This window comes from Athene noctua, chromosome 3 (genome assembly GCF_965140245.1).
Source record: "Athene noctua chromosome 3, bAthNoc1.hap1.1, whole genome shotgun sequence".
Lineage (NCBI taxonomy): Eukaryota > Metazoa > Chordata > Aves > Strigiformes > Strigidae > Athene > Athene noctua.
The window spans coordinates 22,999,671-23,025,353 of NC_134039.1; the positions used below are offsets into that span (position 1 = coordinate 22,999,671).

General features: G+C 39.5%; 1 protein-coding gene across 2 annotated transcripts in view; it reads left to right on the forward strand.

Moving 5' to 3' along the window:
- The first annotated feature begins 541 nt into the window (after positions 1–541).
- The window catches only part of BCAT1 (branched chain amino acid transaminase 1), a 66,324-nt gene continuing 41,182 nt past the window's right edge, over positions 542–25,683 (forward strand). The window contains exons 1-2 of one of the 2 annotated variants that reach the window (XM_074902271.1): positions 542–910; positions 18,042–18,113. In XM_074902271.1, the coding sequence (XP_074758372.1) occupies positions 902–910; positions 18,042–18,113 (81 nt within the window). In that variant the 5' untranslated portion in view covers positions 542–901. The remainder of the gene's footprint in view (positions 911–18,041; positions 18,114–25,683) is intronic. The other variant, XM_074902273.1, reaches the window with a different exon arrangement.

Genomic DNA, 25,683 nt, shown 5'->3' on the forward strand with positions numbered 1-25,683 from the left:
ACTGTGGAGGTGTACGCACTGGCTAGCAGGGCAAGGACCCAGAGCCCCACTAGGAAACATCTGGCAAACCCAGCTAGCTCCAAATGAGATAGATGGGTTGTGTGTGCCCCTCCTGTGCTGGAGGACTCAGCACCTGTCGTGTGTGTAGTGGTGGAAGGTGGGAGGCCTGGAGAAAGCCTGCCGTGCAGTGAGAGAGCTGAAGGCCTTGCTAGCGATGGGAGGGATGAACTGCAAAGTGTTTGGTGTGTCAGACAACTTGGACTCAAGAAGGAGGAAATGACTCAGACGGAAAATGATGAGTTTCTTAACACTTGTTAAGGGAGAAGCCTAAGAAGAACGTGTTATATAACCACAGTATGAGTTACAGTAAAAGCCTTTGATTGCCTCTGCTTGGTAGGTGCAGTGCAGGATGCGGGGCCATTTTAGGGACGAGCCGTTGCTGCCCCTGCGGATAGGTGCGGGCCTGGGGCGGGGAGGGGGTAGCTCCCACCGGCCTCGTCCTCGGCTGAGGCGCTGCCGGTGCTTCCCCGGGGCGGTGGCGGCGGGGCGGCCGCCGGGCGGGAGGTGTGCGGGCCCGCCGGGAGGGGCGAGGCGGGGCGGCCCGCAGCCCCTCACCGCTTTCCGCGGCGGCCTGCGCGCCGCCCTCCCGCTGATGCAATCGGAGCCCGCAAGCGGCGGCGGCCACGGCGGCAGCAGCAGCAGCAGCAGCGGCGGCGGCAGCAGCCCCAGCCCCAGCCCCAGCGGCGCTCGCCCGCGGACCGGCCGGTCCTGAGCCCGCGCAGCGCGGCGCCGCCCCCGGGGGCTCGGGGACCCGCGGGACTCAGCAAGAGCGGTACCCGAGACGAGCGGCGGCCCGCCGAGAGCCCGCCCCGCTGCCGGGAGATACCCACCGATCGCCAGCATGATCGAGGTAAGCGGAGCGGGCTTCCTGCCCCAATCCCCTCGTCCATCCCTCGGGAGATGCGGGCGGCAGGGACACTTTTCCGTGGGCAACAAGGAAAGCGGTGGTTTACTGATTAGTCTTTACAGATTTTAATGCTCTTATTCGTTATTAACGCTTTGCGAAAGAGATTGCTGTCCCCAAGAGATCTCTTCTTCGAGATTCAGAAGCAGGATGTGTGTGATTCTACATCTTGCCATGTCCTTTCATTGCAGACTGCATGTGTGGAAAAGAAATGAGTCGGGGGAAGAAGGGGAGGGGGTCGGATTTCTTACTGGTTTTTATCATTTCCTCGGGGAGGGGATTTCTTACTGTTTATTTGTAATCCGAGACTCAATGATTAAAAAGAAGAAGAAGAAAAAAAAAAAAAAAAAAAAAGACCTGCAAAGGTTATGGTCTTCTGGTAGGCTTCATGTCTTTCTATGCCTGTGAGTTTATTATAGGTCTTATGTCTGCCACTGTGCAAAAATAGCCTATGGATAAGACCCAGTAACATGTATTTAGATGCTTTAAGTAATTTCAGATGTAACTTTAAATAATGGAAGAGGAGTTGTCAGTAGTGAACACTAACGTGAGAAATGAGCATCAGTGAGAACTATCCTTTTCTAAATGTAATGTTTATTCTCTTCTGCTTAGTGAGGCTGATCTGGGGATTAAAAAGAAGTCTTCCTTGTCAAGACAAAGGGCATGGAGATAGCACGGGTGCTTTTCAATTAGACTGAGAGAACATCACAGCAACTTTATACCCCGTGGAACAGCTGCACTAAGAATAATTCTTGAGTTTTGAAAATGGTCCATGCTGGGCTGTGAACTTCATAGCTGAAGCCTGATGTCAAAGTTAATAGCTGAGGTTAAACAAGATTAAGTTATTTGCTCTCTTTGGGTAACTATAACAGATGGAATATAGGCACAACAGGTATGTGACTAGCAAGTGCCCCAGCTCCTCTCTGCTGCTGATTACAAGGTTACTCTCATCCCATCCTAGGTCTCACCAGCATTGCTGTGAAACAGTGGTGCAGGTGCTACTGGTTATGTCAGGGCTAGAACGGGTGAGTGCTCCTCTCGCTAGTTCTGCAGCTGAAGGGTGGCAGACCAACCATGGCTGAAAACTCATGTGAAACTGCTCAGGAAAAATACCCAAGCAGCTGCCCTAGCCAGAATGCTTAGGGACAGAATGCAAACATGTCGAAGAGAGAGACAGAATGTCATGTTTTATATCATTTTTGATGTACCTGTTTTGTGTCTAGGAAAGAGAGAATGACCCTGATCTCCAGGGTGTTATCCAGCACCTGGCAGTAATGTTCTGGCATGCCCATGCCAAAAACAAATAGTAGGTAAGCCATAGACCTACCCGCCTGTTTGCTCAAAGCCACACTGACATCTCGATGGTTCTTTTCACCTGCACAAAACTTAACTTTGCTTTGTATTTTTACTGTAGAAAAGACAGCATGAAGCAATAGCTACAGCAGTAAAAATACACTCCTGTCACTTGCAGGTGGTGTAGTCAGTTCTGTCTGAGCCCTTTACCCGTTATTTGCCTCATGTGTTCAGACTGTGAAAGCTCTTCAGGGTGATGACTGTTGCTGTGTATTTGTAGAGCATGTACCAAAGGTGCAGAAAATTACCATTTGATTGTTGTGATACTTATGCAAAACCCAATAAATTTATGAAGGTATCAGTAAACAACCGCATTATTGCAGCTCCTTATCCCTTCATCTTGCCCTTCATCCTTTCCTGCTTTTAGTCACAACCCTCCTTTTCTCCTTGAAACATTAATAGCTCAACGTCAACCCTCTCTTTCTGGCCTGTTCAAAGGAATGTTATGCATAAGAAATGAATTATGCCTCTGGTTTCTGCAGTCCTGCTTGTCCACCTATTGCACAGATTGTTACTGACAGGCCCAACACTCCTAACACTGCGCGATCCAATGGATATTCTGATTTTTCCCACGGAAATTGAGTATTGAAATCTGCAGCAAAGACACAGGTAAAAAAGAAGATTACAAAATCAGTAGGTAGCTTTACAACTGTTGATATCTTGCTGAACCAGTTCATAGGCCATGTCCTCGGTTTAATTTGACAGATGAGAATAATTTAAATGGAATTCTTTTTTAATTTATCCCTGGGAGGGCAATACTAGGAAATGAGGTAAATAAGCTCATTAATTGTGTAAGCACTCAGTTATTCTGAATTTGTTCAGCCATTTAAAAAAAAAAAAATTATTTGGTGTGGGCATGCTAAAGAATCAGAACAAACATTCTTTTTATTACTTCCATATGTTATGCCTTTTCCTTAAATGAATAATCATAGCTGAATGTATAGCCAACTGCAGCTTATTGGTAGGTTTGAAGGCAGGACCTTCAGTGTTAGAATGGAGGAGCTAAGGGGTTAATTCTGTTTGGAAAATGTGCACAATTAGCCTTCTTAGGCCATGCACATGAGGACTGTCATCTTCGTGTCACTACACTGACATATTATGTACTCCACAGTGCAAGATAAGCTCATCAGAGACTTCAATGAGCTCAAGCCACTAAAAACTGATTGTGGCTTTTGATAATAAATTGTGGCTATCCAGCTGCCACAATGGTTGTAATGTAGAGATTAAATACATGACCTTAATTTTGAATGTCTGAATTTTGGTGATACTCAGGCATAAATCAAAGCAGTATGTGACCCTAATTTTTTATTCATAGTCACTTACTTGCTCACAACTCAATACTTCTAATTCTCACATAGGATGAAGTGAATGAGTGGTCCCATTTACCTTGGAAACAATTTCATTATTTTATGACTTTATACATTAAAGGGACAGGTAATGTTACCTCATAAAATAGAGCACCTGTTGTAGAAGGACAATTTAGCAAATATTACCATATGGTATTGCAGATGAAAATCCAGTATTGTGCTCATGGAAAGGCCTAATGTTGTCCCTTGCTGTGTATATCAAATAATCCAAAAGAGTTAACATGAACTAAATAATTAAAACTATCTTTAAAATGTTTTACCCATCTGTCTTTTCTGCATCTTGACCAATAGTCTATTACTGTTGGTAAAAACTAATGTCATAATCCTCTTCCAACAGTTACTCATTTACTTTCTTCCCTTGAGGTCTGCAGTTTTTTCCAGGTTTTATTTTAGAGCATACCTGATGCATTAATGAAGTGCAGCATAAGACTTCTCAGTAGGTACACAGCTATTGCTAATTCAGTTTGCCTATTAGCGCATTTCACATAATATTTGATAAAAACACTCTTAGCAAGCACAGAACATATATTGCTTTTCTTGTTATATGAATAGGGTTTGATTCCACAAGGATAGTATTAATTTCCACTAGCATTCAGAGAGATCAGTGCCACACAAGTCATGTCCACTTGTTTAATTTTATTTAGACTCTTGTCTTAGGGGTTATCACTTCTGTAATAAGTGCTTGCATTCGCATTACTCTTACTGAGAGTGAACTTTTTTTAAACTTTGACACTGAGAAGCTGAGGGAGCTGTGTTTGTTCAGTCTGGAGAAGAGGAGGCTTTGGAGTGATATAATAGCAGCCTTCCAAAATCCAGAGGAAAATCAAGGTGATGGGACCAGGTTCAGTGATAAACAAAACAGTATGAAGTACTCAGAAAAAAAGGAGACCTCTACTGATTTTCTGGAGTGTGAATTTTAAATTAATATATCTTAAATATAAGATATAAATATAGATACAAAATTGCATATTCTACTCTTACAACAAAATTATTGATTCACAAGTTTTTATACAACTGCATATCATCATGCAATTAATTTAAAAACCCCACATAAAGTCCACTTAAAATCAGCAGTAATAATATAATTTCTGTTGATGCATGGAGTTTCTCACCCTCCAGTAAAATAAAGAAAATTCTTAATCAAAACAATATGGAGAAGAAAACTTTATAGCAAATTTTAATACTTTCAGTATTGTCAACATATTTAGCAAGCTAGTTGTTAAGTAAGTTTCTTACCAGATGGATGATGCAGATTTTATTTTCCTGATTTTAAAGTTTGAGGAATCCGGTAGAGAGGTTGAGTTTTTGATACTGGATGAATTAAAGCACGTCATTTTAAAAATAGGATCTATAGTTTTAAAGCATTCGAAAGTAGCATAATAATTTTTGAGAACAGAACATCAAGATTTAAGATCATTGAATTGTCAAGGTCACAGTCAGTGATAGTGTTGAGAGTGAAAACTCTAAGTCCTTCTGAATCCTGCCCTATACTGTGGCAATGCCTCCTTACAAACTTGGAAAACCCCTTCCTCATTATTAAAGTATTGCCTGAAGTATAGGGGGTGAAAGCTATAAAAAATTAATAGCTGTGAACTAGTATAAAAGTGTAATGTGAGCCAAGTTTACTCCTTACATGACATGAAGTAGTTGTTTTAGCATACAATAGCTACGCAGCCACAATTTTTGTCACAGCTGTACAGCTGCATATATACATGCATGCACACAGAAAAAAAGAAACCATATTGTATTCACATGCTTGTATATTTGAGGCATTTATCCATCATGCTTATATCATTTGGTTTTTAAGCAAGAATGGTCAGATATGCTGTAGCCGATTTATATGTTCAACTAAATTGCAGACTTTACCTTAAACTGGATTAACTGTCTTCAGAAACAGAAGTGCAGTTTGGAAGACAAATGAAACAAAGTTTCACATGCCAGGAAGGGTTTTCTTTCTGTAACCATAAAGGAAGCCCATTGGGTTGTTTGACTGTGATTCAGTTCAATTTTTCTTCTTTCTATATCCTTCTAACACAGCTGTGCTTTTTTCTAGAACTGATCCTGTGCTGTGGCCCAGTCTATGGCCCAGGCTTCATCCTCAGTATTATAAGTTCTGTAGTCTATGCTTTTTTCATATTGACAAGTGTCTGTACCATTCAAATAACTTCATTTTTTTAAATATTATCCTTTGCCTTGCAACACCTTTTCAGAGATTATTTTTGACATTTACAGGTTGATTCTCTTCTTGCCACCTGGAGATAGAAGTTCAGGAATGTTGGCATTCCTTTCTGGTTTTCCATTGGGCTGAAAATGCTGCATTTACAACTGTTTCCTTTTGGATCTTCTTTTAAGTGGTTTTGCTGTGGCCAGCAATGTTTTCATCATGTCAGTTGGGCAAAATATTTATTGTGACATACATATAAAATTAATGTTCTGTCCTACCATTTCCAGGTGAACTGGACTTCAACAGTGGAAAAACTGGATCCAGTTCTAAACTGTTTTAAGATGCTTAAGGTTAACTTCACAAATTCAGAAATGACAGAGACATTTTAGTCAAGAGCACTGATATTCATGTGGGTTGAAGCTGGGCAAAACCCTTGGTTCATAGGGGTATTATAAAGAAGTAATTTGTCGATTTAGATTTATTGAGCTGAGCAGGACTGGTTGATCGTTGATACAAATGTTGAAGTGCAAGTAGACAAGCCTATGTTACTTGTCATGTGCCTGTTTAATACCTTTATTTCTAATGCTATTTCTTAGTATTTCAAAGTTATCATTTTTCTAATAGAGACTGTATTACTCTTGATTTGTGATGACCTTGTACCATGCTATAATTTTGGCAAAAGGTCTCTTTGCTTTGCATGCTTAACATGTGCTTAATGCTGACACCTCTACAAATACCTCATCTGTGACCATACGTTTTCAAGGCCACTTTTAATGTGCTGAGTGCTATTTTGCTCTCAGATTCCCTGGGCAGAATCCAGTTTGCTGTGGGCACTGTCAACAAATTATAGGGAATTTCAGATAAAGGGCTTGCTCACAGGGTACTTAGAAAGCATGCATAGGGAACTTTAATGCAACTCCAAAATTTTAGTGTTATAATGCGTGATTTTTCTGTGTCTTAAGAGTTGTTACTCAGTTGAATATATACTAAGTGGGTGGAGTATCTGGCTTTGCACTAGTTTAAAATATTTAACCTCTTCTGAGCAGACATCATCAAGAAAAGCAGCTTCTTGTGGGTGTTATATTGGTGTTTTTCCACATCGAAAGGAGTAATGTGTGACACTGCACAGTGACACTGTAGTTGTACTCTGCTTTTCTTAGCTTGTTAGTAATCTTCCATGGGATTATTTACATTTGCTTGGTGTGGTGACTTATGCTTGCTACCTTTCATTACACTCACTGAAACTCAAAGACTGTAAAGCAAGAGAAGTTCCTAGTATATTCTGAGCTGGATGTCTATCATGCAAATATGTTCCCTTTCTGTAGTTTGTTGTAGATCTGAACAAGAACACAAACATCATTGTAGGTGCTGTATTCAAACAGATTCCAAGGATTTTCCCTGTGGGTTAGCTCTGTTCCTAGTGCCCTTTACATCAAGACGAAAGCTTCAACTTCCTTTCTGCTTTGTTGAAGTGTGTCCAGTTAAATTAAGGCAGTGTTTGAACACACAGCAAAAGACACATCACAAAGATATAACCCAGGCTTTGGTAAAAGCCAGGGAGAGATCTCCCATTACCTCAAACCAATTATGCCAGGCTTAAAACCCACTTGAGCTAGTATAGGCAGGCCTTCTGCAGCCATCACCTGTGTGCTGTTATGCAAGAAACTTGCATATGGCATAGCTGTGAGTGCACAGCCAAAACCACATCAAACACCTACACTTGTTCTTCTTCCTTGAAGAGAACTGTAATGAGTCTGATGGGTATGTCTCTATAAGGAAGAGGAGCTATAGATCTAGTTCCTGGGGAGCTGTGCATGCCCTATTCTGGCACCTGTCTGCCTACCGGTGAATTCTCTGAAGCATCTGCCAACCACTGTGAGGTATGCTGATGGAACAATCTATGCCTAAATTTCCTGTCTGTAGAAAAGACAGATACAGACTACCTTCTTTCACCTAGGTGTTGTGACTGTAGAGCCAATATTACTTTTTAAGGCTTTCAGGTGTTACAATGAAAAAAGCTTAAAATAAAGCTTTAAAGCTTATAAATAATGAAGGTCTCAGTTCTTTATCTGTAACAAGCAGTAAAATAGCTGCAAGCATCATACAGACCAGCCTACCATCAGAATTCAGGAGAAAATACAGTATTTGCAACACCTCTAGACAAAGAGTGCTGATTTTCTGGTTTTCATTTGTTGTGGTTTTTTTTTCCTACCCTAGCTTGTGTCACTCATTTAAAAAGACCTACTAGATCATTCAATCCACTGTAAGCTCAAGTCTGGGTCCTTCTGTAGCATTGTGGCCAAATGACCAGGCAGAACACATGTCTAGGTATATACAGTTCTGCCTGCAAGCAAAAACCAGGGACTATGCTCAACAATTTGAGAAGATCAACATGGTAAAGGCACATTTATAAGGAGTATCCCTCTAAGTCAGGTCAAGTGTACCTGCAGTACTGAGCCCTTTCAGATCCCCAGGTTAGATAGCTGCAGCCATGCTTTATCAGCTTCATCTGTTGGACACTTAACAGCTAAACAAATGTCTTTGGGAAGCAGGAAACAGGCAATAACTGCACTAACTCAATACAGAAAGTCATGCTTCTTATGCTTTTGCACCAGTGGCATTTGATACTCGGTGATGAATTAAATAGGCCATGCAAAGTTATCAGGACTAGATGTGATATCAAGCCAGCACACGTCTGTCCTTTACAGACCAGCAACCATGCACACAGTTGCACAATGTTTTATTGCACTTAATGTTATTTGAGAGCCAGCTGTGTAAGTTACTGTTTTATTATTTCTAGTGGGACTGTGAACAGGACATGCAGTGGAAAAAGTAACTCCTTTCTCCTCCAAAAGCTTGCCCACGCCCCCCCCAGCTTTTGTTTTCAATGTGTGATTCATTATTGCTCAGTGTCTTATGTAAACCTTTATTCTAGTGCAAAATGGACTTAAATGGGACACGGTCTAAGCACTCTGAGAATAGCTACAAATGACCCCTTATACAGGCCAGTGATTCAGGCCTGACTCTGTGTTTCTTCTGGTTCCACTGTAGTTATGAGGGAGCTTGCAAAAAGGAGTATGTCCTTAAATACAGGCTTTCGTCTGCTAGCTCTTTTCTTTAAGGCTGTCAGTTCCCATTTTGGAATCTATCACTGTCTGCTGTGGTTTGGTTGGTTTTTTGTTTTTTTTTTCTTCCCCCTAGGAGTCTACAATGATTTATTTGCAAACTGCAGAAGCTTTGGTCTCCCACACTAAATTGTCTGTTTCCAGTTCTAAACCCTCAGTAACTCTTCAGACAATGAATTTATTTGTTTCTGCTGTATATGTATTCATGTTATTCACATTATCATTTGGTAATTGCATCAAGCCACTTGCCTTGATCATCAGCTGCAGGATCTGTGTGTAGTTTCCACCATCAGGGAATTTCACAAATAAATTATAAGCTATATTTTATGCATCTTTAAATTAGATCTGTACTTTACCTGTACAGCTGACTTGGGATAAAAAATATAGCCAGTATAACTAAATCCCTGAGGAAAATAAGCAGAATAATTTTTATTGTTAGGCTTATCTTTGCCGGTATAGCAGTTAAAATGCATCCCATAACTCTGGTTAACTTTACTATGAAATTTTAAAATGCTGATTTAGTACCTGGCATTATAGAATACCTGAGCAAAGAGAAATGTTAGAGAAAGTGTAATGAACATGAGCTTCCTTGTAGTTAACAGCAAAGCCCTTTTACAGTGATAGGGAAAAGTATGTAATAGCATTTATACCCCTTCTTGTTGCCAGTTTGATGTAAAAGCTCTTGTATCAAAGAGAACTGGGCGTAAACACAATAAAACCATGGCAACTTTCAGAATTTTCATTTATATTATTTGAAAATTAACCGTATCACATAGCCATGTGACACTATCAAGTTAGAAAACAGATGAGTTTATAGGTCAACTAGATCCAAATGGTTGCTTTAACATGTTTTTGTTTATGACATTCTAGCAAACAATGCACTTGTTAAAAACCTAATTAATGCTAGAGCAGACAAACAAACCAACAAAAGAGACACTTAGAGGCACTGTTCATAGGAGTTAGAGATGGAAGAGCTCCGTTAGGTCATCTGCCTATTCCCCTAATAGTACCAGTCTGTTTTCTTCAATCAGAAGGAGAGTTGGTTAACTGAGTAAGAGGGTAAAGACAGAAGAAATGGCACTGGGGAGTGACAGAGCAACAAGATGGTGATAGGAAGGAATACAAAAAAGAACCGTGTGAGCAGTGGGCTTAGAAATCAAGGTTAAAGCACGTTGCATTTGGAGGTCATTCACAAAGAGGATTTCTTTAGGGTACTTGCCTATTTCTGTAAATAAAATAGGAAGGATTGTGGGGTTGTGCAGGAAATGTATTAAGACAGAACTAACTATTGAATAAAGAGACACCATACAGAGATGTACAGCTGCTTTACATGCTGTATTGGAAGTGGCTGATGATAGGCTTTAAGTATTTTTCAGCTGGGAAGAATCACACTTTAGACTCCATGTTGTATAAGTGTAATTCACATTTCATGTTGTAAATTTTCTGCAATATCTGGCAAATTAATTTTAGCCTGAAGTTGAATAGATCCCTAGTTAGGTTCTCCTTAGAGTCAGTTACAACAAATGAATCTATTTTCTATTTCTGGTGAACTCTTTTCTTCCCTTTAGCCTTCTTGATAATCCAGTTTGTCAAGCACATGTTCTTTTTGTGTTTCAGAAGTAGTTATCCTTCACCTTGCCTAGCCTTGCCACCTTTCAGGTGAACTGATACAAGTTTTCTTGTACAACAGGTTAAGCATTACTGAACTCAAATAATAATTTAAGCACTGGGTCAAAAAATTGACATTATTTCCTAGAGACATTTCTCACCTGAGTGCTGACTGCAGTGACTTGACTTTGGCAACATTGTCCTGCATTTATTTAATCTCATGAAACCAACACTGTCTGCTTTTAGAGTTGTGTTATAGCTATAGATGTTACTAAATATGAATGTTGATGGACTAGCTGAATATTTCCATTTCTTTATGTTCTCTGTTTTAAGGTTTTTAGGTTTTTCTAATCAATTAATTGTGCTCATATGATCTGGATTGTTTTTTACTTATACATAATAAAAACAATGATACTTGTTTTAATAGGAGCATTTTTCAGTTTTATTCAAAGTATTGAAACGAGTTTAAATTAAACCAAATAAATTGCTCAAGCCAGAACATAAGTGCCTGAACAGTCTTTTGGTCTAATTTAATGATAGTGTATTTAAATTTGACCTTACTTTAGACAATGCAGCTTTCTTACATGAAGAAACTCTTGTATGTTCTAAGTCCTGATGCATTCACTCTCATGTAAAATTATCATTAAATAACATGGAAGAATTCTTTTTCTGCTATGCTAGTTGCTTTGTATTTTTCTTCATTGTATACTGTTATTACACTGCCTCACTGTTTAACCAATGTTAGCGTCAGCTCAAGGTTGAACAAGAAGCCACAGTAAGGTGATAATGCTCACCTGACAAGACATGAGGGCAGATACATGTTAGGTAAAAGTAGTCTTAAAGAAAGGCATTGAAAGCACAGAAATCAACACAAGTGAGAATTCTTGGGGAACTAAGTAAAATGCTAAGCATTGAAACGGCATATGCCAAATTGTCCTTTTTTTTATTCCCAGTGCTGATCTGTGGATACATTGAGGTATATTGATCAAGCTGTTCTGGGATTTGTGCTGTACATATTCTTCAAATTAATTATTGAAGGCTGACAAGCCAAAACATGGAGAGTGCACCAAACTAACAAACAAAGATACCTCAAAGATCTGTTTAGCTTGATTATTGGTTAGAAATACAATTTAAGAATTAGTCTTCTTGCTCCTCCTGTGTTGATTTTGAAAAGGATAGATTTAAAAGAAGTCATGTGGATAAGATGTGCCATGCTACCATATAAATGACCCAGCCCAGTGAATGTATTTGGTGACACTTGCATGGTAACACATTCATACCTGTATGTTCACGTTCACATACATACAATACAAAGACAGTATTCAAACAACTTTATAGCACGCAGCTACTCCTGTGACAGCTGTGGTAAACATGCCTGGCTGTTAGATTCCATAAATGAGCTTCCTGAGCTCTGGAAGTCTTTCATAAGTGTCACTAAATATCTTTTTAGTTGATATTAAAAATAGTATTATATGACTCAGCCCTACAGCAACATTCAGTTTCTCAGTCTGACAGTGGTTGGTTGTTTGGGGTTTTTTTAAAGCTATGAATACCATTACTGGGTTTTTTCCTGCAAATTCATGTTTTATGTGGCATGGCTGCCAAATTCTGTTAACATTTCCTAGGGGCAGATGAAAACTCTTTTGAAGTCATGGAAGTGTTTTATATGACTGTAGCAATACACAGAGTATGTGACATTTGTGCACATTGGACTCTCATTTGTTCCTGAAACAGAAAGGCAACTCTGATTTGTATGGCTTTGAATGCTGAAGTACCTGTCATCACACACCTGATTTGGCCCACCTGTAGGCAGTACCATAGTATAAGTCACATATTGAATTTATTGATCTGCTAGATTCCTGGAATCTGACAAGTATTCTAATTTCATTATCCTTACAGTGTAAATTAGAGCATGAAATATTCATTAGCCAGTAGCCAGAAGAAAGCATGTGAAAAAGCAGTAAGGCACTGTTTTAGCTTGAAGAAATGCCTCAAAGAATTTTCTTCACTGACCAACTGTTTCTCATATGACTTCTGACTGAGAGGAAACTCCCATTCCATCTTTGCTGGGGTCTGATGACTGCTACAATATAGTCTTGGGTTTAATTTTCTCTGCATAGCAGGAGATGGGCTTGCCTTGGTAAAGGGAATTACATGCAGTCGTAGCTGTGGCTTATTTGCTTCTTTAGGTTCTTGTCTCTATGAATAGCCAGTGCCTGCCAACAAAGCACTGTCTACAGTCCTTTTGTGGGCATAAGACTGAATTTTCAGATGTTCTGTATCACTGGTAGTACTCTAACCAGGGCACTGGTGCTGTTGAGGAAATTCTCACTTGGAGGGGAGACAGAGCTGTCTGTGGGCTGACTTGCATAAGCTCACAAGCACTGGCAAAAACAAAAAGATGACTAAGGATTTTGTGAAACTGCAGATCTTGAGTTGTTCCGAGAAGCGACAGATATGATTTCCTCACTGAAAGTGTGAGTTCTGTAGAAATTATTTGCAATTTCTTTACTCCTGCCTTCCACTAGGGAAATTTTTCTGTTCCTCAGTGGTGAGGAGAGTTATCAAACAGGGGAAATTATGTGAGCACAGAACAGATTAAACAATCAGATTTCTTTGAAAAAGGGTGACAAAGTACATGGCATATAGAGGTAACTGCAAATTTTTTGAGAACAGGTGCCGTTTTGTTATTATTTCATGTCATAAAATGTAGGATAAAGAAATGCAGTTTGCAGCTTACATTTACAGTGATGAGGCTTCTAATAATCTTCAGTTCCTATTTCATAACTGAGGATCAGCCTAGGGGATAATGGGGAAGCTAAAATCTAAGAACAGCATTTTGACAAAGGACCTGGTAGAATCACAGAACAGATAATCCCAAGCAAGAACAAAGACATTGATGTTACCACTGAGTCTCAAAAGTCACCAAGTGTGAGGGCACAGGAAAAACTAAGGCAGATTCATGTAGTGTAGGCAGCCTAGGGAGGAGGTGGACCTATTTTTGTAACAGAAGGTCATTTCAGCTGAAGGACAAGTGATCTGACTGCATAAAAGAGGTAGACTCTGTTTTGAAGAAGCTGTGAGATGCAGGAGGATACCCTAAAAGATGACCATAACTAGAGGGATGTCAAAATGGTAACAGTGGGTGAGTGCTCTTGCAAGTCAATACTTTGGCTACAAGATCTCATGCCTGTAACAGAATAACAGTCAGAGAAGGTGTGCCAAAGGCAGCAGAGAAAGCCAAGAACATCCTGTTGCTAAAAGATGTTGAAAATACATATGCCTAATGCAGTTTGAGGACCAAACCTATGAGTTGAATATTCAGGTTTGAGAAAGCTCTAGTAGAAGTGCAGGTGAAAGCTATTAAGTATAAAATTTTCAAAAGTGCTGGTAAGTGTATGTTCTGCTGACTGAGGATGCCAATTAAATTCAGACACTAGAGTGAAAATAGTAGGCTTATTTTACTGTGATAATTAAAGGGTATAACTAAGTACTACAAAAAATTAAGCAGTAAGAAAAATATAGAATAGTACACCTAATTATTACTACATACAGTTAAGTAAGGCAATACACCTGATTATTGCTACACAACGGGGAAGAACGGTGATTAAGAAAGACACCTCACCACTTCCACACGTTACCATCATCCAGATCTGCTGGGGAGCCCCGGTTACAGCAAGGATTTGCAGAGCCTTTCCCTGCAAGTGGGAAGACCTATGCACCCCTAGGTAAGGCTTCCAAAGTCATAGCAAGTGGGTCCAGCCTTATATACCAAAAATCATCAAGCCAGAATAACTTACACCTTTGTTTTGAGCAGAAACATCTGTTTTCATCATCCTGCTGGATTCCACAGAAAGCCTGGCTGGGGCTCGGGGCGCGGGGGGGGGGGGGGGGGGGGCGGGGAAGGGAACAAAGGGAACTTCTAACAAGACAAACACTAAGCAAGGGCAGTTGGATACACATTCTCACAGCTTTTCATCCCCACTACTAGCTACATTATTCAGGCCCTAGCATTACAGTGTTATACACACAATGGTCCTTCACATGTTGGGAGGAGACTAACCTCCCTAAGGCTTACCTTTTCTTTGTATGAGTTAGATTGGAAGTAAGTACTAGTGTGAGGGAGCACTATTATCCAACTAAGTATATTGTGATAAAACATGCTAAAAGATTTGCAATGATATTATATCGTTGAGATCTTTTATAAAATTAAAGACAGAATTACTCAACACCAGGCCTTTAGTTTAGTAGTGTTTCTCAGTGATGCAATGACATATGAATCCTATCTTTTAACAAAATTTAATCTAGCATAATTTTTACACTTTTTCTCTCATACAGGCTTTACTGTAATGACAAAATCAATGTGTAATTTCAGTATTTTTCAAGGAAAAATGTGAGATACTAACCTATTTCCAATTTAGTAAAAGCAGTTACATATACCATAAAGAAAATGTTAGCTCTGCACCACAATGTAGGAAATACTGTCATGCTTGTGTAATTGCATAGCAACTTGATACAGACTTGAGTCACTTTTGAGGAGACATTGATCCAGTGGCTCAAATGTATTTTTAGAATAACATCAATGTTTTAATGGATGTAGTTTTAAACCTACCATGCTACTAAACACAAAGGGCAAATTTATGCTTGGCTATCTCCCTTGGCAATGTTGGCACTAAACTAGGGAGTAATTTTCCCTATTACATTTAACAACATGTTTCAGATTTAAAAGCCATGGAGTCATTAAAATATGACTCCATCAATTAGAAAGTAATTGTGGTATGCCTTTCTAGTGCTGAGGGATTAACTCAATCTCAGTGCGGTTAACAAAAGCAGTTAGCTACTTGCCTTAAATATGAGTTAAATCTGTAAAACATAATGACTTCATGGAGAACAGGATTGGCCCCGTGGCACATGCCCAGAAAATAGGCTGTTGACTTCACTGAGTTCAATGGGAACCTTGAACAGAAGGGCAACAGGATCAAGCCCCTAGAGACTGTTCCTGTAGGTGTTCCACACTTCAAATTCACACACAAGTTTTGTATCATTTTAAAGATCATGAAAAAGAATATCAAACTGTATCCAGCTTCAGTCCTCTCTGTTTTGATACCAACACTTGCTTTAGGGCAACTTCACAAAGAAAAGATGGGAAGAAGCTGAAGCATAATGGTTTAATTTTGTCAGTATTTACTGTCACCAGTAATGATTATCAGAAAAATCCAACTTTGCATACTAGATATTAGACAAAAATCAGCAATGGAGCTGATTGAGAAATTCTTGCTCCACAGTTGGCAGTTACTATCCTGTTAGCTGGTAACCATCATGGTCTCCAACCTAATTCACTGCAGTCAAGAGAAACATCAGTTGTCTTAATTCACTGCAGAATACTTAACCATTATAAACTGATGGTGTCGTGAAGGCCTTCTGGGATTTTACCACTGAATTCAGAAGTATTTGAAGAATTACAGGGAAAGCAAGCACCTATATTATACAGTGCTTAGTTCAGACTGTCCCTCAGTTTGGGTAACATATTAGCCCTGCTAGAGTATGAGACTGAGTGCCACTGAACTCTACCAAAAAGGCTTGTCTTTCTGGAGTAAAAAGCCCCTAAGCTTTAACATATTTTTAATAAGGTTTTAAGGTAAAGCATATTAGCTCATTGTAAAGAGATCTGTGATTTGTCGTGGCAAATCCTCCTTTAGTTGCCAGGAAGGAGCCTGTAGCAGTGATTGCATGTCTCGCTGTAGTTAGAAAATGAGAGGAACGAAAGGGTTAAAGCTGATGGTGAGAAAAGGCTGGAGGGATGTTAAGGCCTCCTTGGGGCGTTGGAGGGGAGGGGAAGTGAGAACTGCTGTGTCTGGGAGTTTGCTTTTTCTTTTGTTGGTAGCAAGCTTACTATCTGTTAAAGGTCTACTGAAGATACCACTTCCCCCTCCTCCTCTACCATATCCTCGAGATCTGCATAAAGTAAAAAAATCAAGTAATTTGCCTTGTGTGTGTGTCATGTTTCACAGCCTGTGAGCCATGCAGCCCCAGTCCTGGCCCCACAGATTGGTGGTTGCTGCAGGACTGTGGTGGCTGGTGTCTCCCTGGCACTGCCATCCACCCTATACACAGCCCTCCTTGGAGGGTGACAGCTGCTCCCTGGTTAAGAGCTTGGGGCAGGGATCTCACAGGTCTGACCATGAAGGGTTTCCTGTGCACCCCTTTCCTTCAGGGATGTTTGATACCTTTGATCTGGGGCCTTCCCACCCAAGATGCAGCAAGTCTGAAGTGTGGCAGGGTGAGAAGCCACCGAGTGGTGGAGCAGGCAGTGCAGGCTCCTGCTAGCGCTTTTCCCTTTTAGGGTTGAAAGGCCCTTTCCTCTCAGCCCTGGCAACAACATCCCTTAGTGCCTCTGTCTTTCCTTCACCCCCTTAGACAGGTCTTCTGACCAGGCTGACTGTTCCCCCATACTCAACCATCCCTGGCCTCATCTCAGCAGCTAACCATTCCCCCTGCCATACCCTCCATCTTGCCAGTTGTACTTCCCTGAAGCCATCCTCCTAGCCATCCCCTCCATGGCCCATCCCCCAGAGAGTCTTGCTCCTGGCACCTTCTTCCTTCTCCCAAACCTCTACTCTCACTTCATCTTTCCAGCTCTCTCTTAAAGGCTGCTTGGAAACAAGAAATGCTGTCAGGGCTGTACTTGTCTCCTTCACTCTATTCCATTGGGTTTGATATACATTTACTGGCTACTGGCAAGGAAGGTCTAGCTAGTGCAGGAGGATCCACAAAGATGCTAGCCTGATGCTGTGGAAACTGGAGATCTAACTTTTAGGTGGATGGCTTACACCTCTCTGTGTTATCCCTCTGTTGCTGAACAGAAGGATGCCTAGAATTATCACTCCTTTTGGTTCCTTTTTAGCATGCTCAGTGGCAGAACCCTTAAGTTCAACATAGTAGACATTTCAAAATACTCTGATTATATATTTATATAGGTGGGCATTCCTTATTAGTGTCTTCATTTAATGAAGGATTTAACAAAAATAATTCTTTCCCTTTTACTTCCATTCTGCCTAGTCAGGTTTCTCCGAGAAAAGGCAAAAGCAAATCTGTTAGGTGGATGCTTTAGTAGAGAAACTGGGATCTGATGGAACTGAGTAGAAAACACAGTTTATTTATTCAGCCTAGAATGAAAGACTTGTGATGCTGTCCATACCATTCCACATTTCAGAGCAATGATCTAAGTCAGGATGCTGTGTCTCCTATAAAGCCCTGAAATATAGTTGTGCAGAATAATGCAACTGAAGTAAAACAGAAACCCTAGAAGGTGAAAATTTGTGTTAAGAAACTACCAAAAAGTTCTTGCTAATACATTTAGTGATGATGATCATCTACCCCTTAAAAGATTTAACTGAATGTGTATGAACTTTTCTGCAATGTGCATAGAATTTGATTTCTTCTGGTTTTACTTCTTCTAGGGCTGTCAGAATGAGTGCACAGCTGAAGGATGTTCAGGCGAAACAACAAAGCACATGACTGAATCTTTCAAGGTATGTTTGTTAAAAGATAAGTCTCTGAAGCATTTCAGTAGATGGTGCCAGACAGCATCTGTAACATGGTAGTGATTGTTGTGCAGGGGTTCATAGCTACTGACACTCTTGAACATAGTAATTCCATAAATAATTCTGTAAATTGTGTTTGCTGAAAATGTTTTCAATGTAGAAATCAAGAATGTTACAATAAGAACTTTATTATTGTTCCAGGTACTAGCTAAAACATTAGTAGCAAAAATTAAAGTGGTATAGGTGATTTTATTTTTAACTCTTACCTGTTCCAAAAGCAATAGAAATAAAGATTGGCTTCCCCCATTAAGTTTTTTTCCAAACAAAGTCTATGTAACTATTATTTGTTAAACTTCGGCGCTATGAATGGTGTTCAAAAACAGATTTTTCCATCTGGTCTCAAACTTGTAGAGCTAAGGATCTCGGGAGGTCTCCAAAGCACACCACAGCTCTGGCACATTATCAGCACTCAACAAGCAAACAGACCTATGATAATAAGGAATACCAAGCAGCTGCCAGGAACTGACATGAGATTGAATTCCTCTCTTTTTCATTTTAATCTTATGCTTAGAACTGAGCTCAGTTAAGATATCACTCTTCCTCTGCCTCCTTCCTGAATGCAGTGCTAGTAACTAAGAGCTCATTTTAAACACTGTATGGACACAGATGTCAACTTTTAATTTTCTGTTGGAATTGTAAAGCCCATCAGCATGTGCTCCTTTTGAATTTTACCTTCTATTGTCATTCCCTTTTTTTTTCTGCCTGTCTTTAGACTTCTTTTGCCTTTATTCCTTATGTCACACATCTGTAATTCTTTTTCCCCCTCTATTTCCCTGTTCTGCAATCTTTAAAAAGCCTCATCTATATTTTGCAGATGTTTAAAAATAGTACCCAGAAAAAGATGACCTCACATGTGCTTTTTCAGCAGTTCCCTTCCCGTTATTGTGGACTATTGTCAGCAGTACATGAGATGAAATTATAGTTATATACTTTGTAACTGTCACGTTCTTCCTGATGTATTTTGGGCAGTGTCATTGCTGTGCAGTCTTTTGAATTATGCTTAAGTAGTTATTTCCCTTTTAGTTGCCATGCTTTAGCCAGATAGAGGAAATAAATGGTGCTTGCCATGTAGCAACATGCCATTCTCAGCCCTTCCCAGTTCTCTTCCTCCTTTCTTTGCATTGTATCTCTGGCAATTCTGCCCAAGAAGGAATATTTAGGATGACATTTTAGCCAGAAGGTCTGATATGGAAAGTGCTGAAAAATACAGTTTTGAAACCTCAAGAATTCACAAGTATGGAGTGCAGAGTTTTTTCACTTTTAATAAATAGTCATGATAGATTTCAGTAGATTCATTCAGTAAAGTGTGCTAGTGTATATGAAAACAGAGAGAAGACTCCTGTGTAACTGCACTGTACTGTTTCATTCCACTCACTGACACAGTCCAGAAGAAAGAGAGACAGAGTGGCAACAAACTCTGTTAGTGTTTGGGTCGTAGGTGAACTGGACATAAACTAAAGCAGACTTAAGGCAGATTTAAATATACCAGCAGTCAAGCAGGTGCCTTACAAAAGCTCCAAATATTGGGTGTCACAAAATTGGATTTAATAGTTTTCTTTCTATTGATACTTGTATGTCAGCCAGAATGGCAAATTATTGTAGTGGAGAGCCTGTGTGAGGGTAAAAATATATTAGCAGGTGGGACAGATGGTCATAAAGGGAATAATACTAGAAAAAACAGCTGGCTCAGGCTGACATCTACTTCGTAAGTCCATTCCTGCCTTATGGCTCTGTTTCTGAAGATTAGCTGCAGTCACCAGTAAGGGTTACATTTCTTTTTTAGAAAATATTGTACTGTGGGGGTTGTGTGTGTGATAGTTATGATAGGAATACAGGTATTGATTGCAGTGTCATGCATTATAATAATTATTTGCGGTATCTTTAACTTCATTGTCAAAATAAAAATAAAAACTTAATAAATTAAGGAAAAAATGACACCAGACAATGACGAATAAAATAACCTGGATTCATTCTAGGGAACTTCACAAACATTTCTGTGCAATGCAGTGTTGGGTACAACTTCAGAAATTATAGCTAATAATATTTCAAAGGAATCAATTCACCCATGGGACTGACTGTGCTGAAGAAAGCTGCAATTTTGTGCCAGTAACCTAAGTAATCCAAGATTGTGGGAATGTAGAAAACGGTATGGTTTTGTTTTATGCTTACAGAAAACATGTTGTTTAAACTCTATGATGACCAATATTTAAATGCCAGATTAGCCCTCTAAAGACATTTCTTTTTAGAATGCAGTGCTATGTTTTTTATGTGGTGTGAGCTGCTTTGAATTTTACTGCAATTTCTGCCTGACTTGGAAAGATGGACTCAAAGAGTCCCTATACACCAGGACGGAAGGAAGGAGTGAATGCTACATACAGCTTTTCTAGAAAGCAGTAAGCCCCTCTGTTAGCTGCTCTCTGGTTTTGATTCTCACAGGCTGCTTTTAAGTCAGTAGGTCAGAACTGGCACTTTGTTCATTTTAACTGCTGCTGAACTACTTAATTTGACTCACATTTGCATTTAAAAATCTTATCCTGACTGGTCTCTGATTTATAAGATACTTAATGTATCCCATTTAGAGTTAATACATAACCAGAGATCTTGGAACAGATAAGAAACATGTAAGGAAATAGTGATTATGCTAGAATTTCCTGTATTGTAGAAAATGTCAAATCTCCAGGTTTTATCTACCCAGCTCCTTCCACTAGAGTGAAATCTTCCTCTCTCCCCCAACTGTTGTATACACACATATTTATTTATTTAACTAACTCGCTGTAGTTTGTGACCATAACCTAAGAAGTTATACTTGTAGTTTTTGACTGTTGCCAGCATTGGATCTCTAGGAGGGGAGTATGAAATCAGTAGTGGAAAGTGCAGTCATCCTCTGTACCACTGAACATATTTCAGAATGTTGAGTCAAGAAATGCACAGATCTGGTTTTGCTCTTACACATGGGTTTTTTTGCATTCAGTAATACCATGAAATAGCAGGCAGTTATGTCTAAGGTACTTAATGCTTCAGATTAAAAATCTGGTAATTTCTTTATTGCATTCATTCTGCTTATTGTACTGTCACAAGACAGAATGAATGTTGTCGGGATAATGTAGCAGTCTGTTTCCATATGTAACTTTAATTTGGTTTCTTTTAATGTGTGTATTAGCTCTCACTTTGGATTCATAATACTTGGCTTTAATAAACTAAAGGCATCTATGTTTGCCTTTATTTTTCCTCATGTTATCAATCCATATCCAGAAAGATGATTTTAGTTTTCATGTAACCTTTTGTCATGGAATACATTTTCTCTTTGAGACTGATACATGAACCATTTTAAGAAGGTATTGCCTATTCCTGTTGTGTTTATCTATATTTTAATGATCTGAAGCTATGTAGAATTAGTTGAGCATCTTATTGGTCCAAAATTCAGTTCTTTTGTTTTAATTTTTAATGGCTTATTTAGTGTACCAAATGGCACAAAAACTTCTAGGGAATACTGACTAGTCTCCTATGCCAAATAAAGCAGCTGGGATTTACAAGAGAATCTGGATTGACTTTCTAATATGAAGACTTGTGGTAGTGGAATGAAAAATGTTTAAGTGGAGTTTCTGTATCTGAATGGCTCCTTATGTTACTCTAAATAATTGTGAGTGTTCCTGAAGTCTTCTGCAGCAGACCTAACCTTCCCAGCCTCAGAGCCAGTGGCGTGTGAGCCCACAGCAGACTGGAAGCTATATAGGCAGGTTAGCGCAGTGCTGTGCTCAAACTAATAATCCCTGTTGAAATCTTGGACTTGCTAGACTGAATACAGTGCTATGATAATATGTTTGCATGGCTTCCAGTTTGAAGCTAGCTCACATCTAGCTGTGTGAGATTCTGGATACAGTGAATTTTCTGTAAGGCATTGTGGTTCAAACTGAGAGATTGCCAATGAAAGTTTTACAGACATTAATCTTGTTCTTGAAGGTCTCTTCATACAAATGTAATTGTTCCTTGTAACAGGACCTTTATTGCCTGTTTTAAAACATGTAGCCTTTGCATGAAATGACTGAACATGCTTGACTCTATGCAAAACATACTGTGTTGATTTCAATTCTCTGCCTTGTTTCACATTCTTAACAAATAATATAATAGCATTAAAAATAAAGAACATGTCTATATCTTACCCTGGAAACATTAAAATTATATATAAGGTAGTATTACAGGAGTAATCTATGAAGTTAAGATGTAGGTTAGATGTTACTGCAGTATGCAGTATTTCTTGTTACATAGTGTACATTAGAGTTGGAAAAATTCCTTTTTTCTGTGGAGAAAGATATACCTATTTTCAAATCAGTTTTTCAAAGGAAAACCTGACTAATTATTGCATTTTCCATGTTTACATTAATGAAATCACTGTAATTACATTACTGTAATTCATTACCATGTATATACTAATGAAACTCAAGTGCATCTATAATTTGTATCAAATATAGTAGGACATAGGATTCCTTACTCTGAGAATTGGGAGAGGGAACAATCCATTTTGAGATATTAGGCAGTTTTAAGCTTTATTTTAGAAAACTATTTTATATGTGAAAAGGTTGTTGACAGATAAAGAATAAACAAGTCTCCAATCCCATTTTTTTAAAGAAGAAAATTGTGTCTTCACCAAGTTTTCTTTATTACCCTCCAATGCAAAGATTGAAAACATATAAAATACAAAATAGTCTAATTTTTTGAAACATCTTTTTAAAGTCTGAACTAATTGACTGTATCACATTGGCACATTAGAGTGATATGGTGGAAGTTCCACTCCTTGAAGAGTTTAGGGACTACATAGCACTTCTCTTGTGTTTTCATTTTATATGAGCAGTTGGTAAAGTTTCTGACATACTCAGAGCATCTGGATCAAGGGAATACTGAAATATTTTTGGAATGAGGACATATATGAATTATAGTTACCACATTATGTACAAGGCTAAAAAATATAAAGCGCTTTACATGGTTTATATGTTTTCACATCTCTCCCTTTTCAGCTTGTTCTCAATTCATCATTTTATATTGACATCAATAAATTATTTGTCTGCCAAAGCATATGGGCACTCAGTGAGGCTTTTTGTCATGTGGCAGCTGTTGATTCTTTTGTGGTTTTGGGGTTAGGAGAGGTGTTAGAAGAATGTCCTGCATTTCCATTTTAAATTCTGTATTAGACCGCATTTTAAATTTCATTTGATCAAATAGAACATTTTCCTTTATGTTCATGTGAAGTTGTATGGGAAAAAAGTTTATTACAGAAATTTACCAATATCTTGATGTCATGATGAGCAGTAGCTCCCTAAAATGTGTATATAAGGAATCTGCTTTTATATAAACTGTCTTGAAGCAGTAAAAGAAAAACAACCAATTGGATATCTGTATGTATGTGTGTGTATAATGTTACACGATAAGGCATCTCCAAATATTTTGTGTCTCAGAACCATAAGCCATCTGGTCAATCCTCCCACTGGAAGTGGGAGTCTAATCAGCACAAGACCAGGTCACCGGTGACTTTGTCTGTTGAATGCAATGCTGAGCTACTCTCTTTCAGAAAATATTTTTTTTTCTGGTGTCCAGTCTGAACATCCTAAACTAAAACTGTGTCAGTTACCATTTGGTAGGTCATCTCCATATCATTTCCGTGGAAGTACATAGCTGTAGCCACTGTTTAATCAGGATGCTGAGGTAGAGGCTAATTCTGTTGTTGTCATAACTGTACTTAGCATTTGTGGACTGGGTATTGCTTTAAAAAAGGTCATTCTGATTTTATCTTGAATACAGCTGAATCTATTCACTCTAGATTTTCACCAATGGCAATAAAATGATATGCTTTTTGTCATATGTTGAGTCAAAAAAGTATTGGTGAGTAATAATATTATTAGATGGCAGAGCCTTCAGATCACTTTGTTATGTCCCCTAGCAGGGTATGTATAAGCTGCAGAATTACTTCAGGTGATTTGCAGTCACATCCATTCCCTCATCTTCACCTGCCAAGAGGGAAACCAGCTACAGCACAGCAAAGATTGAGTGGTTTCTGTAGTATCCTGCTTCCACACAGGCATTGCACAAACTCTTTTGAATATCACTAATAATAGCTGGACAAAACTGACTTACGTATCTGCTGCTTTCATTCCAGTTATTAGGAAAGTATGTGTCTGGGTCACAGTAATAATCAACACACAGTGAGCTGTCGTGGTTTAACCCCAGCAGCAACTAAGTGCCACACAGCCATTTGCTCACTCCCCCCACCCAGTAGGATGGGGGAGAGAATTAAAAGAAATTAAAAAGTCGAACTTGTGGGTTGAGGTAAAGGCAGTTTAATAGGACAGGAAAGGAAGAAAATAATTATTATTATTATAATTTTAAAATGACTAATAATAGAAGAATTAGAATATACAAAACAAGTGATGCACAGTGCAATTGCAAACCACTTATTGACTGATGTCCAGTCAGTTTCTGAGCTCTGTCCCTCACAGACAACTCCCCGCAGTTTATATACTGGGCATGACATCATATGGTATGGATTTGGCCACATTGTGTCAGCTGTCCTGGCCGTATCCCCTCCCAACTTCTTGTGCTTTTCCAGCCTCCCTGCTGACAGGGCATGAGAAGATGAAAAATCCTTGACTTAGTATAAACACTACTTAGTAGCATATCCTAAAACGGTCAGTGTGTTATCAACATTATTTTCATATCATAGAATGGTTTGGGTTGAAAGGGACTTTAAAGATCATCCAGTTCCAACCCCCCCTGCCATGGGCAGGGACACCTTCCACTAGCCCAGGTTGCTCAAAGTCCCATCCAACCCGGCCTTGAACACTGCCAGGGAGGGGGCAGCCACAGCTTCTCTGGGCAACCTGTTCCTGTTTCTTCCTGCCCTCACAGTAAAAAATTTCTTTCTTATATCTAATCTAAATCTACCCTCTTTCACTTTAAAACCATTACCCCTCATCCTATCCCTACACTCCCTGATCAGGAGTCCCTCCCCATCTTTTCTGTAGCCCCCTTTAAGTACTGGAAGGCCACTATAAGGTCTCCCTGGGGCCTTCTCTTCTCCAGGCTGAACAACCCCAACTCTCTCAGCCTGTCCTCACAAGGAAGGTGCTCCAGCCCCCTGATCATCTTCATGGCCTCCTCTGGACCTGCTTGAGCGGGTCCATGTCTTTTTTATGTTGGGGGCCCCAGAGCTGGACACAGTGCTCCAGGTGGAGGTTCCATGAGAGCAGAGTAGAAGGGGAGAATCATCTCCTTCGACCTGCTGGCCACACTTCTCTTGATGCAGCCCAGGATACAGTTGGCTTTCTGGGCTGTGAGCGCACATTGCTGCCTCATAGTTTTTTATCCACTTATACTCCCAAGTCCTTCTCTGTAGAGCTGCTCTCTATTCACTCATCACCCAGCCTGTATTTGTGCTTGGGATTGCCCTGACCTACGTGCAAGACCTTGCATTTGACCTTGTTGAACTTCATGAGGTTCATACTAAATC